The following is a 15031-nucleotide window of genomic DNA, read 5'->3' as shown; positions in this document are numbered from 1 at the left end:
GTACCCCAAAATGGTACCAATAATTACAGCTCGTCCCACATAAAAACAGTCCTCATACCACTAAGTCTATGAAAAAATAAAATTAATTAAGGCTTCCATAAGTCAGTAAATAAAAAATATGCAGTTGTGCAGATCAGAGGGGAACATTTTGTCTGTTTCAAGAGGCGATTTATCGGGGCCCTAAAATTAGGGAACCAGGAAGTGGGGGGGGGCCCAAACATATCTGCTAGAAGAGAGGGTGCCCGTATTATACCAGGACAACACTTTCTAGCAAAATTCCCCAAACGGCAAATGTGCGGAGTGTGGACCAAAAGGGGGATAATTAAAGACACCGTTTATCAGTGCGACACCAGCCTGTGCAGAAATGATTGCTTCACAGCGTAACACACACATATATGGATTATTTTATTGTTTACCCCATTATTATATACCCTGACTATGCCCCTGATGTACTCTGCCCAGCCTACATATGCCCCAAATTATAAACTGAAACGCCAGTAAAACTCCAAACAAAACTACCACCAAGCAAAATCCACTCTCCAAAAGCCAAATGGCGCTCCTACCCATCTGAGCCCTACAGTGTGCCCAAACAGCTGTTTACTTCCACATATATGGCACCACCATACCCAGGGGAAACCTTTTAACAATTTTTTGGGGGTGTGTCTTCAGTGGCATAAGCTGGGAACGACATGCTTGCCACTGAATTGGCAATTCTGGGGAAAAATTTTAATTTTTACTTTGCACCATACGAAGCGCATTTATTTATGGAAAAGACCTGTGGGGTGAAAATGCTCACTACACCCCTTAATAAATGCCTTGAGGGGTGTAGTTTCTAAAATGGGGTCACTTCTGGGGGGTTTCTTTTATTATTCTCCATTTGAGCCTCTGCAATTGTGAACCAATTCTGTGTAAATCGCCAAATCAGGCCTCAATTTCGCATGGTACTCTTTCACTCCTGAGCCCTGTCAAATGTCCAGGCAAAAGATTAGGACCCCATGTAGGGTGATTCTAAAACCGGGAAGCACCGCATAATAATTAGAGAGCTGTCTTGTTATGGTTGCACAAGCTAGGCACCACGTATTGGCATATCTATTGAAAAATCCCATTTTTACTCTGCAATATAAAGTGCACACTAATTTATGCAAAACACCTTTGGGGTTAACATGCTCCCTACACCCCTAGGTAAATACCTTGAGGGGTGTAGTTTCCAAAATGGGGGTCACTTTTGGGGGTTTCCACTGTTTTGGTCCCTCAGGGGCTTTGCAAATGCGACATGCCCTCCGAAAACCATTCCTGCTAAATTTGAGCTCCAAAAGCCAAATGGCGCTCTTTCCTTTCTAAGCCCTGCCGTGTGTCCAAACAGCCGTTTATGACCACATGTGGTGTATTGTTTTACTTGGGAGAAATTGCTCTACAAATGTTGTGGTGCTATTTCTCCTTTAGTCCTTTTGGAAATTAAAAAAAATTAGCTAAACCTACATTTTATTTGAAAGAATGTAGATTTTCATTTTCATGGCCTACTTCCAAAAATTTCTGCAAAAAAAACTGTCCAGTCAAAATGCTTACTATACCACTAAATAAATTCCTCGAGGGGTGTAGTTTCCCAAATGGGGTCACTTTTGGGGGGTTTCCACTGTTTTGGTACCACAAGAGCTCTTCAAAGCTGACCTGGTGCCTAAAATATATTCTAATAGAAAGGAGTGTCAAAAATCCAATAGGTGCTCCTTTACTTCTGAGGCCTGTGTTTCAGTCCATAAGCACACTAGAGCCACATGTGGGATATTTCCTAAAACTGCAGAATCTGGGCAATAAATATTGAGTTGTGTTTCTCTGGTAAAACTTTGTGTTACAAAAAAAATTGATTCAAAATGAATTTCTGCAACAACAAAAAATGAAATTTGTAAATTTCACCTCTAGTTTGGTTTAATTCCTGAGAAACGTCTAAAGGGTTAAGAAACTTTCTAAATGCTGTTTTGAATACTTTGAGGGGTGGAGTTTTAAAATGGGGTGACTTTTTGGAGGTTTCTAATATATAAGGCCCTCAAAGCCACTTCACAACTGAACTGGCCCCTGCAAAACTAGCCTTTTCAAAATTTTCTTGAAAATGTGAGAAATTGCTGCTAAAGTTCTAAGCCTCGTAACGCCCTAGAAAAATAAAAGGATGTTCAAAAAAACGATGCCAATCTAAAATAGACATATGGGGGATGTTAATTAGCGACTATTATGTGTGGTATAACTGCCTGTCTTACAAGCAGATACATTTAAATTTATAAAAATGACTATTTTAGCAATTTTTCTCTAAATTTTGGTGTTTTTCACATTTAAATGCCGAATGTATCAAGCAAATTTTGCCAGTTACAAAGTCCAATGTGTCACGAGAAAACAATCTCCTAATCGCTTGGATAGATGAAAGCATTCCGAAGTTATTACCACATACAGTGAAACATGTCAGATTTGAAAAATGAGGCTCGGTCAGGAAGGTCAAATGTGGCTAAAGAGGGAAGGGGTCAATATTCCGTCTTTACTGCACGGTAAACGTCGGAAAAACAAAAAACCCCAAAAGATTGAGGAATCCATTTTTTATTTTTTTTTTCTTATTCCACCCCACAAATTTTATTTTTTTTCCGTTTCCGAATACATTATATGTTACAATAAATGGTGCCGTGAAATCCTAAAACTTGTGCCACAAAAGAACAAAACAAGCCCTCATACGGCAATATTTATGAAAAAATAAAGTTGTGGCTTTGGAAGGTGGGGAGGAAAAAACTTAAGTGAAAATCCGAAATATGGCTGCGGCAGGAGAGGGCTCAATGATTAAAAAAACAAGTTCTACTGAAGCTTTTCACACAAACGATATATTTGTTTTAAGCTCCTCCTGCTTTTAATCAATATACAACTTCATGCTGTGGAGCTCTGTTTATGTTTTAGGTGTGGTCCAAAACTGGAACTTTGCACATGAATTTCTGGAGGATTTTTAATCTGTCTCTTGAAAGGCCTTTGATTGATGGGAATTCAGTTTGGATCAGCCCAGACGTAACTAGTCAAGTGAAGGTGGTATTGATCTAACGCATGATTAATTAGCTAGCATTCAAATTACCATATATGCTGCCATTATTATCAGCTAGGCTGAAAATAAATGTGTAAAATAATATAAAACATAGGAAACCCTTCCAGCACTTATGTAAAGTGTAAACATTTGATATCCAATAAATAGATTACTGGATCATAAATGTGATGCACTAAACTTTAGACACTGTTGAATTTCCAACACTTTTACAGTAAAAGCTGACCGGTTTAAAGGGGATGTCCACTAGGGAGATCAAAAATGATGCACTATGTGGACGAATTTCTTAGGACACCTACACATTACACTTACAGGAGCTTTTATGACCTCTCATTCTAAATCCATAGGCATGAATGTGGAGTTGGTCCCTCATTTGCAGCTATAACAGCTTCCACTCTTCTGGGAAGGTTTTCTGCAAGATTTTGGAGTGTCTGCAGGAGTTTTTGCCTATTCATCTAAAAGGGCATTTACAAGGTCAGACTCTGATGTTGGACGTTCTAGGTAATCCCAAAGGTGTTCGAAGGGGTTGAGGTCATGGCTCTGCGGACCATTCAAGTTCTTCCACACCAAACTCGCCCGACCATGTCTTTATGGGCCTTGCTTTGTGCACTGGGGCACAGTAATTGGTTCCACAAAGTTGGAAGCATGCAATTGTCCAAAATGTCTTGATATGCTGAAGCATTAAGATTTGCCTTCACTGGAACAGAGGAGCCTAGGCCAACCCTTGAAACACAACTCCATAGGATAATCCCTCCTCCACCAAACTTGACAGTTTGCCCAATGCAGTAAGGCAGGTGATGCTCTCCTGGCATACACCAAACCCAGACTTGAGTCCAGTGTTGGCGTGCTTTACACCACTCTATCCGACGCTTACCATTGATCTTGGTGATGTAAGGCTTGCATGAAACCTGCTCAGCCATGGAAAACCATCCGGTGCAAGTTTTTGTGTGGACATTAATGCCAGAGGGGATCTGAAATTGGTTAGACTTTGAAATGTGAGGAAATCTTGATCCAAAATTAGAGTAGGATTACCTCATGCAGGGCCATTTTAACATATTGGTTTGCCCAGTGGAAACATGTCATAATTACCTCCCTCCTTTTCCAGTAAGAGGTAAAATAATGCCCCACAGTGCCTCCACCCACAGTAGTATGATCCCATAGTGCCTCCCCACACAGTGTAATGCGCCCATGATGCCTCACACAGTATGACGACTCCTAAAAAATAATTTAATATTTACTCACCTAGTCCTGTTCCTACGACGAATAGAGGAAATCTCTACAGATCTTTTCCAGGCATATGGGTGCAATGACATCCGTACGCTGCGCGCGTTTACACCTAGCAGCTCACAACAGGCTTCACAGGATGAATGGTGTAGCAGGGAGCTGAAGGCTTTCTGCTGTACGCATCCTGTCGTGACTATAGCGTGGTTACTGTTAAAAATGGTGCCGCTGCCAGGTGGCCGTGTGCAAGAGCACTGTTTGACCTATAAGGTGAGACGGCCCTTACTCCCTGCCGTACACGAACCACAAGAGGACAACCTGGATTTTGGATGATGAAATTAAGACGTTTAGGTCAAAGACCACAAAACCTCATACCATAAATGCGACCGAGATTTTCTAAAATTGCTATGAGTTATAGAGTTTATTGCACACCTAATTTCTTACATTTAGGGAAGCAACTCCTTTCCTACTTGCCCACAAACACACAGGTAAAGTAAAAAGTGGTGGGTACATAGCAAAATACAGTCACAAAAAGTATTATAGCAGCCTTGTTCTAACAAATACGTTGTGTGTTTTTACAGTAGCTGTCATAGTTAAAATAAAATATAACATAACATAAGGCCAGGATCACACCGTATTGGTGAAGTTTTTTGCTCGGTTTTTTAAACCCAAATCCAGAAGTGGTTGCAAAAGAAAGGAAATTTATAAAGAAAAGACTGAGACACCTCATTTCTTTTATGTCTACTCCTGTGTTTGGCTCAAAACTCTGAGCCAAATATTGCAACAAAACGGTGTGTGATCCTGGCCTTATAATTGATCATAAGGTCATAAGTGCCATCTGAATAATTATTAATCAACTTTTGGACTATTTACATTAATCTGTATTTGAAGGGAAACTCCCACCAGGTATTGCTGGTTTAATAGGTGAAAGTGGGGGACATTTTTTTTTAATGTAAACTAATGATCTTCTAAGTCGGCTCTGTAGCTTTAGTATTCTGTTTTTTAGTGTTCCAGTGCCGTATGCTAACGAGCATAAGAGTAATATCTTAGTTTGAAAAGAGTCATATCTTCACTCCTCAAGCCTTTCCGAGCTAACCCCGTCTCCTTACTTTTGAGTGACAGCATTCAGGGTGGGCCAGTTTTCGGCAATGGGCGGGCATAAGAAGAGGGACCAACGAGACTGCCGGATTACCAAAAAGGTGCAAAATGTTTGCAGGCCGGTCAGAGGAGGAGTATAGGAGAGGGGATAATGGCAATGAACTTTTGACCGCAACGGCCAGCGAAGGGGTGAGTAGAGTTCAATAGGTGAAGTGCTGATGACCGGTTACCTTTAAAGCAAATGTTATCCCAAGAGAGTCTCTCCTAAATTAAGCCAAAATAGGCGAACAGGAGCACAGCTCTCGTGTGAAAAGTTTTGTAGCCAGAATAAAAAAATTCATAAGGCAGAATTCACACACCTTGCCTTATTCCGCCCCAGAAACTCTGGTCTGAAAGAGGGTTATAAAGAAAACCTTTACGTCCTTCTACCCTATTAGACCTAATCTTAAAATCCACCTGCATTCGGATTAAAGGGTGCCTGCAATGCTGCCAGTGGAATTTTGCAGATTACCAGCAGTTAGAGCACCACCATGATTTAGCAGTGGATTCCCCCTTCCCCCAATATATTTAGCATATGCACCCTCTGCTGGCAGGAAGCTACTTTGAGCAACCTGTTATGTAGCTTCCCGTTCCTGCATCAATCTATGGTAGCAGAGATTGACAACTCAACGGTTATTACTTGACCGCCACTGTGTTCTATCTGCCTGGCATTAGCAGGGGTAAAAGAGGAAATCTGGGGTCTGTAAACTTCTGGTCCCTCTCCTCCCATCTTCTGACTACTGGGGAAAGTCTGAGGAGGCTAGGATTTCTTATATTTCATGGTCCCACTCTGTATTGCAGACCGCGCAGTGGAACACTGTTTCTTTACCAACATTTCTGATTCGCAAGCACCAGCATTTGAATGATGGTAGAAGAGGGAGACCAAATAGATGCACCCTCCCTCCGATACAGAACATAATTTTTTTTGTTTACTGTTCAGGACATGATCGAGAAACTATGATATATCTATGTTCAATTATAATATCCACAATTAGTTGCCTTCTATTAAATAATAAATGCATGTAGTATAATAGTTGGTAATGCAGTTATAATTTGTACAATAACCATTAGGGTTACCTCTAGTGACTGACGACTTGGACTTTTTGTTCTCATAATTTATACCTGCTTTCTATCGTTTCCCATTAGACTTTTCTTTCATTAAACTGCGTGGATAAAAACTGACATGTTTATTTGGAAAAGATTGGAGCGTTAAAAATAGGGCACATTGATATTTGCTTGAATTCGGCCTTATTCACACGAACGTGTTTAACGTCCGTGATACGCGCGTGAAAATCACGCCCGTCGCACGGATCTATGTTAGTCAATGGGGCCGTTCAGACGTTCCGTGATTTTCACACAGCGTGTGTCCGCAGTGTAAAACTCACGACATGTCCTATACTTGGCCATTTTTCGCGCATCACGCACAGCACACGGAAGCACTTCTGTGTGTCGCGCGTGATTCGCGCAACAGTAGATAAAGAAATGAAGGAAAAAATAAAAGCACTTCCTTCATTTTTTTTTTCTAAACATCAAAACCGCGTGTCATAAGGATGGCATTTGCGTGAAAATCACGCAGCCACACACCATTCACTGATGACACACGGAACTGCAACTCGCGCAAAACGCTGCTTTTTTTACGCGCACAAAACGCACACGTTCGTGTGAATAAGGCCTTAAAAGGTGACTTCATAGTGCCAGGACTATGAAAAAATGTCTCGCTACCTCAATCTTTGTAGGCTTTTTTGGTGTGCACATTAAGTATCGCGGCTCTAGTGTATGCATTGTCAAGTATTGAGGAGACCTGTTGACACGTGCAGTACCATCATACCAAAGTACTGCTGTAATTGTATAGTCTAACTCCGATCTGTAGCTAGATACAGTTGCTGTGTAGAAAATGTTATTGAATCCAGATATTAATACAAGATGAGGCATGTTATCCCAGTGCCTCTGGGTACAATAGCCAGTCTATCATGCCTGAGGTCACATGCTGGTTTTCAACAAAAATGACAGCTGCTAATATATGACACACGTGTTTCTTCATACTAACCCCAGATCTCAAAGCAACATGGAACTTAATTAACTTTTCATAATCTTTGTGCCTTGAGTTACTAAACCAGCCACCCAGAATATGGAAAACCATGTGGACAACATAGACAAATATGACTATATTTGGGATTTCCCAAGATAGACCCAGGTATTGCATTTTCTCAAGAACATTGTTGTAGCCCTTTCATTCTTTTTAAAATCTACAACGCACCATTAAATAGAAAACTAGTTGTTCTCAACGCTTTATTAAAGCCTGTCTCCAAAAATTCAGGTGTGACTTAATTGTAATATATCTTAATCCCCTCCCCCATGTCATTCTACACCGGGGCGCAGTAGGCTTTGAGATATAAAGCTATTTGTCAGTGTCCTCAAAATGGACAGCTCATAGGCTACAGAAATTGTGGCTTTGCAGAGTTTAGGGCCTGTTCACATCCGTGTTGCCCTTCCGTTGAGGGTTTCCGTCGACTGCGCTATTGATTCCGTCAAAACAACGGAACCCTGTCACAACGGTGACAAACGGAAATCATTAACAATGTTTCCGTCACCATGGAGTTTAATGGTGAGGGAAACGGAAGCTGAGGTTTCCGTTTGCCTTTACGTTGAGGGGTTAACCCGATGGAACCCCTCAACGGAAGGGCAACGGTGATGTGAACAGGTCCTTAGTTGTCCAAATGTTGATGTTGATGTTGCTGTAGATGTTGCCATTGTGTTAGTCAGGAAAATAAATGTACATATGTCAATTCAAAACAAATCTGCATCACCGCTTTCTGGACTCCTGTTAGAGTGGCATGTGGGTAACGTAAGTTCTGCCTGGAAAAACCAGCTACGGTTTTTTTTTAAGTGGTTTTGCACCGCATGCGTTTTTTTCCGCCATTTTTGCCACATTTTTTAGGAGGTTTTATTACCTATTTCTTCAACAGAAAAAAGGGAAAATCGCAAGTGGTTTTTGCCAAAAACCGTGGCAAAAAAATGTCAAAACGCGTTTCCGTCTCCCATTGATTTCAATGGGGTTTTTGAGGTGAAAAATGCCTCAAGATAGGGCATGTCGCTACTTTTTCCCACGAGCGGTTTCTTTTGCTCGTGGGAAAAAACGCCTCCACCTCCCATTGAAATCAATGGAAGTCCATTTCGGCCGTTTTTTTTGCCAGGGGATGGGTATTATACAGTGGTAGTCATGATGAGTAGGTGTCCTTTATTTTAATAGTGTCATGTAAAACACGTCGTCCTAATATTTTGTAGTCTGTTTATGTCCTGCGACTGTCTCATCATGCAGTGGACAGGTCATTTTGAATCGATGTAGGTCCCTGTGAACAAGAATACAACAAAGACTATCGCAACTAGTAGTATTGTTTTTTTTATCATGGTTTTGAACTCTAAGGTTAGGGTTGCACAACAAAATTTCTTTGCTCGCAAGGTGCAGTAAAATTGAGGAATTATCTTGAGCTCATTGCTTTACTATGCGTAGCAAGGTAGAAGGCAAGGATCCAACCAACAAAAAAATGAAAACTAGTCAGACTTTTTGTGATAATTGCAAGGCCTTCGCAACCGTTTCCTATGGTACAATGAAGTCTTGTGATATTATATCTCTAATATATATATATATTTTTTTTATTTTTTTTAGCTGAGCCATTTTCCTCAAAAATCAAGCAAATGAGGCTCAAAAGAGAAGACTTTGAGATTTTAAAAGTAATCGGGAGAGGAGCATTTGGTGAGGTAAGTGCAGAATCTGGGTTTTTTTTTTTACCCCCCAACACATCACACAAAGCAAAATCATAATCGCCTACGAATGTACATGTGTGTAAACCTACATCATTGCATCAGTAAACACAAAAATACAGTGGTTTGGATATTGCATATAAGGAAATATTTTGAATGCTGTTGAGCATTCGACTATATGGATTCAAGTTGCACTATTTTTATTTAGTTTTTTATTTTAATCAACGTAACCCTTCGGGTTCAAGATGACCAACTACATGATTAATGCGTATGAGGGAGATATTCAACCACTACATGGTCCTCATCATTAAGAGTGGGATACAAGTGGTCGTTATAGGCGCAAACAAGCTAAGGGATTAAGACCTGTAAGGAGAAAGACTAGCTAGAGAGGAGAAAAAATAGGCAGAGAAAAATAGAAGAAAGGAGAGAACAGAAATTAGAGGGGCGAGTGATCAGGTGGATGCTCAGCGGTTACCAGAAAACCTATCGGAAGTGGTAACTTCAAAATACTGGAGACAACCATGTTGCAAATAGGGGATTGTGTTTTAAATCCATCCAGCAGTACCAGGTGCTTAGGAAGTGAGTAGAGCAGTCATGAGCCTCCGGCATAAACGTTCCATGTCAGTGACCGATTCACTAAATGTTGGCCTTTCAGTGGATTTTCAGTTTCTTGGGAGAACCGTCCTAGCTGCTAACCAAAATTTAAGGATACTTTTTTTTTTTTTAATTATTGCAAGAGACCCTTAAATAAGGATAGAGGGTAATATGTTTCCCAGTGACAAGTATGCACAGAACAAATCGTATACCAACAAGGACTTATGACAGCCCCACGATATGTCTTACATGCCACCCTGAGTGACTCTGAAGCAGGGCAAGTCTCCTGTAAAGAAGAAAATAGGGGCAATTGTAACGAGTCAGTCACCAATTGGTGCAACCACACCCCCTCGTGGCAATCCAGATCATAACATCTTTTGATATATTTTTCACAGCTCCTATGCAGACTATGCATCTCCATGGTAACAGACAATTTGCTCGATGTAGTCTGATCCTGCAGTCCTATTCCCTTCTATCTGTCCTGTCTTTCTTGATAACCTATCGAATGCACATTAGCATAAAATAGGAAACGGATGGAAGTATGACTGCAGGATCATACACAACACGGTTTGTCTGTTACCATGGAAACATTTGCTTCAATAGGAGCTGTATAAACAAGTTGATAGAATATCTTTAATCTAGGCATATTGCAAAGTTGCGCTGTTTTTAATTTTTCCCAAATTTTTGATGCATTGAGACAATTAAATCAATTTGATTTTGAAGGTGGAAATAGTCTTTAAATTGTTATATGGAGGTTAATAAATCTCTGATAAACTGCAAAGTCTTGTGCCCTTAATTAAAATGTTGTTTATAAATTAACCTCTTTTTGGCATCTCTTTTCTTTTTAAATCTTTTGTACCTTTTTTTCAGGTAGCAGTGGTGAAAATGAAAGGCAGTGGGAAAATCTTTGCCATGAAAATTCTACACAAATGGGAGATGCTCAAACGCGCTGAGGTAAATTTATTGAATAGGAAATGTTTTTTCAGGAGATAGTTTTTTTTTTTTGTTTTTTTTTTACTAAGTATGGGTCGATCAACTAACTTTTGAATCAGCTGGGTTGTTAGTCATTGTTGCATTCTTTTTACATCACAAATAGGATTTTATTTTTGTACCATTTTTAAGTGTAAAACATTTTTCCATTTTTTTTAGAAAGTTTTTTTTCTCATTTGACAATTTTTATATATATTTTTTAAATCATCAAATCACCAAAAAAAACAACAACAATACAATGTATAAATGGGTTCCCATTTTCATTTTTTCCTTATTTTATTGCTTGAATGATTTTAGGTGCTTAGGGCTGGTCAATGGTTTTGGTTAACGGGGATGTTTTATCAATTCTTTGTACTTATCTGTATTAAAGGCTAGACTTTTGATTATTAAGATATTGTGTCCTTATTAATTATTTTTTCCTCAGCAAACTAGATTGTATTTTTGTACCATGTGTCAGGTCCGTATTTCACACCGAGTAACCACCTCTGTAAATTGAAAGCTGAAGGCATGCCTGGAAAGAAGTACACCACACAGAGTAATGTTGGTAGACATCCCCCTCCGTCAGCCAGGAGGAAGACTGAAACTTTATTCAGAACAAAGAAACACAGAAAGAGACACACGCCTCCTCCCCAGAGATGTGGGAGTGCCCAAGCCCCCACCGGTTTCTCAGCTGTAACTTCTCAGACTCACTCTTCTTGCATTCCAGGGGGCGGTGTCTTCCATAGGTGTGTCCGACATGAACAAAGAACTTATTATATATCAGTATATTACACAAAGAACTGAAATGTATATACATATGTGTGAGGATATTTTTCAAACAATATACATAGTAATGATCCCTGACAGTCCCCCCTAAAAATATTATTACTCTATCCCTGAGTCTTGCCTAGCAACCTACCACTGACCACTCGAACCAGGCGGGTAGGGGTTTTGGATTTTTTCACCAGCTTGAGACGAGCTACTCCTGATGAGTAACCCCCCTTTGTACTTGGACCTCCAAGGTGTCGGAGTGGTCCTAACTTTCCCTATTCTCCTCTGGATACAGGATGGTTGTCTTGATATAATCTACAAACCGCTGCTGGTTGTAATATATATATATATATAATTAATCCGGTCTACATTTTTATTAACAGTAATAATTGTCGCACTGTCACTTACAGTCCTAATGGGACTTTACCCCTGCAGATATAACAGGTCATGGGCAGCACAGTGACCTACACCTCCACATAAAACTCCTCAGATTGTAATTTGCAGCACCGTGGCATATTTACACACATAATTATAAACCTGAGACATTATAAACAATAGGGCCTCAACTAATAACATAATGCTATCACCAATCTCATGCTATCACCCTCAGGTTTCGGGTCCCATCAGTTCATTGCCAGTCCTGTACACCATCGTCCTCTTCTTCTCCTGTCTTCTGCTTTTCACTGACTGTCACCCTCAGGGTAACCCACACAATTGTGGAGTCAGACTACGTTGGTGTCCAGTGGGGGAGTTATCATTACTCCCTCCTAGCCACTTATCAAAACACTTGATCCTGCTGACGGATTCACTCAGGTCTTTGGTCTTTACTTTGATCTTTGCTGATGTCATCAGGACTTGGTTTGGTCGTTCTCATCTGTCCGACACCGTCTCCTTTAGTTTACGTCACCGGGCTGTACATAGCACCAAATGCTGTGAGCCTGGGGTGAGATCCCACGTAGGCGGATTAGTGGAGTTGTATTGTGACTATCACGAACCCTCCGCATCTGTACTCTTCCTCTGGCAAGTTACTTGTCTGGGCGGCCGCTTAGAATTGTGACACTGCCGTCAGTTCATGATAAACGCGTTGTACTGGCTCAGGCTGTGCCTGCCGCATCTCAGTGATGGAGTTCATCGTCTTAAAAGTCTTTTAGTTCATATTTACTGGCACTTGCTGGGGACCCCCAACTCTTGTCAATTGTTAAAATAAATACTAATCTGGTGATAACATCATCCGCGTACACAATAAACGTTGTTCTAAGTACATACAATAATGTCAGGCCCTTAAATGACATCAAACACCTTTTTATATATATATATATATATATATATATATATATATATATATAAAAACTCCTCTGTTACAATGGACAGGGCACCTAGAAGATGTGTAATTATTGGGTACATTTCATTTGCACTTGGTGATACTTTTTCAGCAGGATTTGTACCTTGATCTCAGCTGATTGCCTAGAACATCTCCACCTCACAAAAACATACACAGATTCCACATGTTTATCTGACAAGTGTCTCAAACAAATTTTTTCTTACTCTAATCTGGTTCGTTCTACCTGGGAAGGCCTCTCAAGGTCGGTTCTCTTTGTGGGAGGTGGGTATGATAAGGTTGGCACCGGTCTGCCAGGACTGTTCTGTAGGCAAATCAAACGGCTCTAACAGAATTTAGCAGCAACAGCTGTAAATCCTGGGACATACCAATTAGATCTTACCACGTCGATCCTTGCAGTCTTGGGGCACATGTGAGGTCATACACCATCAATACAAGTGCTATCAAGAGTGCCTTGGGTGTTACCGGTTTACCTTCCTTTATCTGTCCACATTTTGTCAGAATCTGGTTCTCACGCCTTCCGCTCCTAGTTGGACCCTATCTGTGAAGAACAAGCTTTTCATAGCCTAAACAGTAATTGATCTTAATCAGATAATTAACTTGAAGAAAAAACATTAACAATGACAGATTTATGTTAAACGTTCACACTGGTCAGTAACTAAAACTGATACCTACAAACTGATTCTTCTTCCATATATATATATATATATATATATATATATATAAATATATCTATACATACACATATACACTGCACAGAATTCTCTGCTCTAAAATTTCCCTTTCACAACAACAAAAATAAACAAATAAAAATGTTTTCGAATGGGAATATTCCGCTTTTGCACCTTTTATCTGAAGCCTCCAATAGTCCAATGCTGAGGCTGGTCTAGAACTTTACATAAAACTTAACCTCAGTATTTAAAGAGGCTCTGTCACCAGATTTTGCAACCCCTATCTGCTATTGCAGCAGATAGGCGCTGCAATGTAGATTACAGTAACGTTTTTATTTTTTAAAAACGAGCATTTTTGGCCAAGTTATGACCATTTTCGTATTTATGCGAATGAGGCTTGCAAAAGTACAACTGGGCGTGTTGAAAAGTAAAACTACAACTGGGCGTGTATTATGTGCGTACATCGGGGCGTGTTTACTACTTTTACTAGCTGGGCGTTGTGTATAGAAGTGTCATCCACTTCTCTTCACAACGCCCAGCTTCTGGCAGTGAAGACACAGCCGTGTTCTCCAGAGATCACGCTGTGACGTCACTCACAGGTCCTGCATCGTGTCGGCACCAGAGGCTACAGATGATTCTGCAGCAGCATCGGCGTTTGCAGGTAAGTCGATGTAGCTACTTACCTGCAAATGCTGATGCTGCTGCAGAATCATCTGTAGCCTCTGGTGCCGACACGATGCAGGACCTGTGAGTGACGTCACAGATCTGCACTGCCAGAAGCTGGGCGTTCTGAAGAGAAGTGGATGATACTTCTCATCAGAACGCCCAGCTAGTAAAAGTAGTAAACACGCCCCGATGTACGCACATAATACACGCCCAGTTGTACTTTTACTTTTCAACACGCCCAGTTGTACTTTTGCAAGCCTCATTTGCATAAATACGAAAATGGTCATAACTTGGCCAAAAATGCTCGTTTTTTAAAAATAAAAACGTTACTGTAATCTACATTGCAGCGCCTATCTGCTGCAATAGCAGATAGGGGCTGCAAAATCTGGTAACAGAGCCTCTTTAATATTCCCACAACACTTCTTGAATACAGTTATTAAACAAACTAACCTTGGGACAATGTCTGGAGAACTGCTGACATCTTATTGTACAAACATCAGGTCAATACTTGGGATAACACTGTTCCCCTGTCACTACACACAAGTTCTGCAGTGGGGAAGATACTGGCCGGGCTTCAGGCCCCCCTGAGAACAGGTCTACACACACGAGCACATTGTCATACACTTCTACCTCGGGTAGTTGTATGTTCTGCAGTCGCTGGGACGGGTAATCTGGCCGGGCTGCACTTTTCACAGATACCTTTGCTGTTTTACCTATGTCATGCCGTGCGCACATCATGCCGGCTGCTACAAACCTAGTGGTGGCATTATTGTATCCAGGGACAAGCCAATTTACTGACACCTGGCTGCACATATCCTTGTTGTCAGGTCTGTCGTC

At 40.6% G+C, this 15031-nt stretch overlaps 1 protein-coding gene across 1 annotated transcript in view; it reads left to right on the top strand.

Moving 5' to 3' along the window:
• Window positions 1-15031, top strand: part of CDC42BPG (CDC42 binding protein kinase gamma) — a 227571-nt gene that overhangs the window by 109203 nt on the left and 103337 nt on the right. The window contains exons 2-3 of the mRNA XM_075838724.1: window positions 9090-9181; window positions 10649-10732. Coding sequence (XP_075694839.1) covers window positions 9090-9181; window positions 10649-10732 — 176 coding nt within the window. The remainder of the gene's footprint in view (window positions 1-9089; window positions 9182-10648; window positions 10733-15031) is intronic.

The sequence above is a fragment of the Rhinoderma darwinii genome, chromosome 9 (genome assembly GCF_050947455.1).
Source record: "Rhinoderma darwinii isolate aRhiDar2 chromosome 9, aRhiDar2.hap1, whole genome shotgun sequence".
NCBI classification, from domain to species: domain Eukaryota; kingdom Metazoa; phylum Chordata; class Amphibia; order Anura; family Rhinodermatidae; genus Rhinoderma; species Rhinoderma darwinii.
Note: the sequence above shows the minus strand (reverse complement) of the source record. Positions and strands in the feature narration are given on the sequence as shown.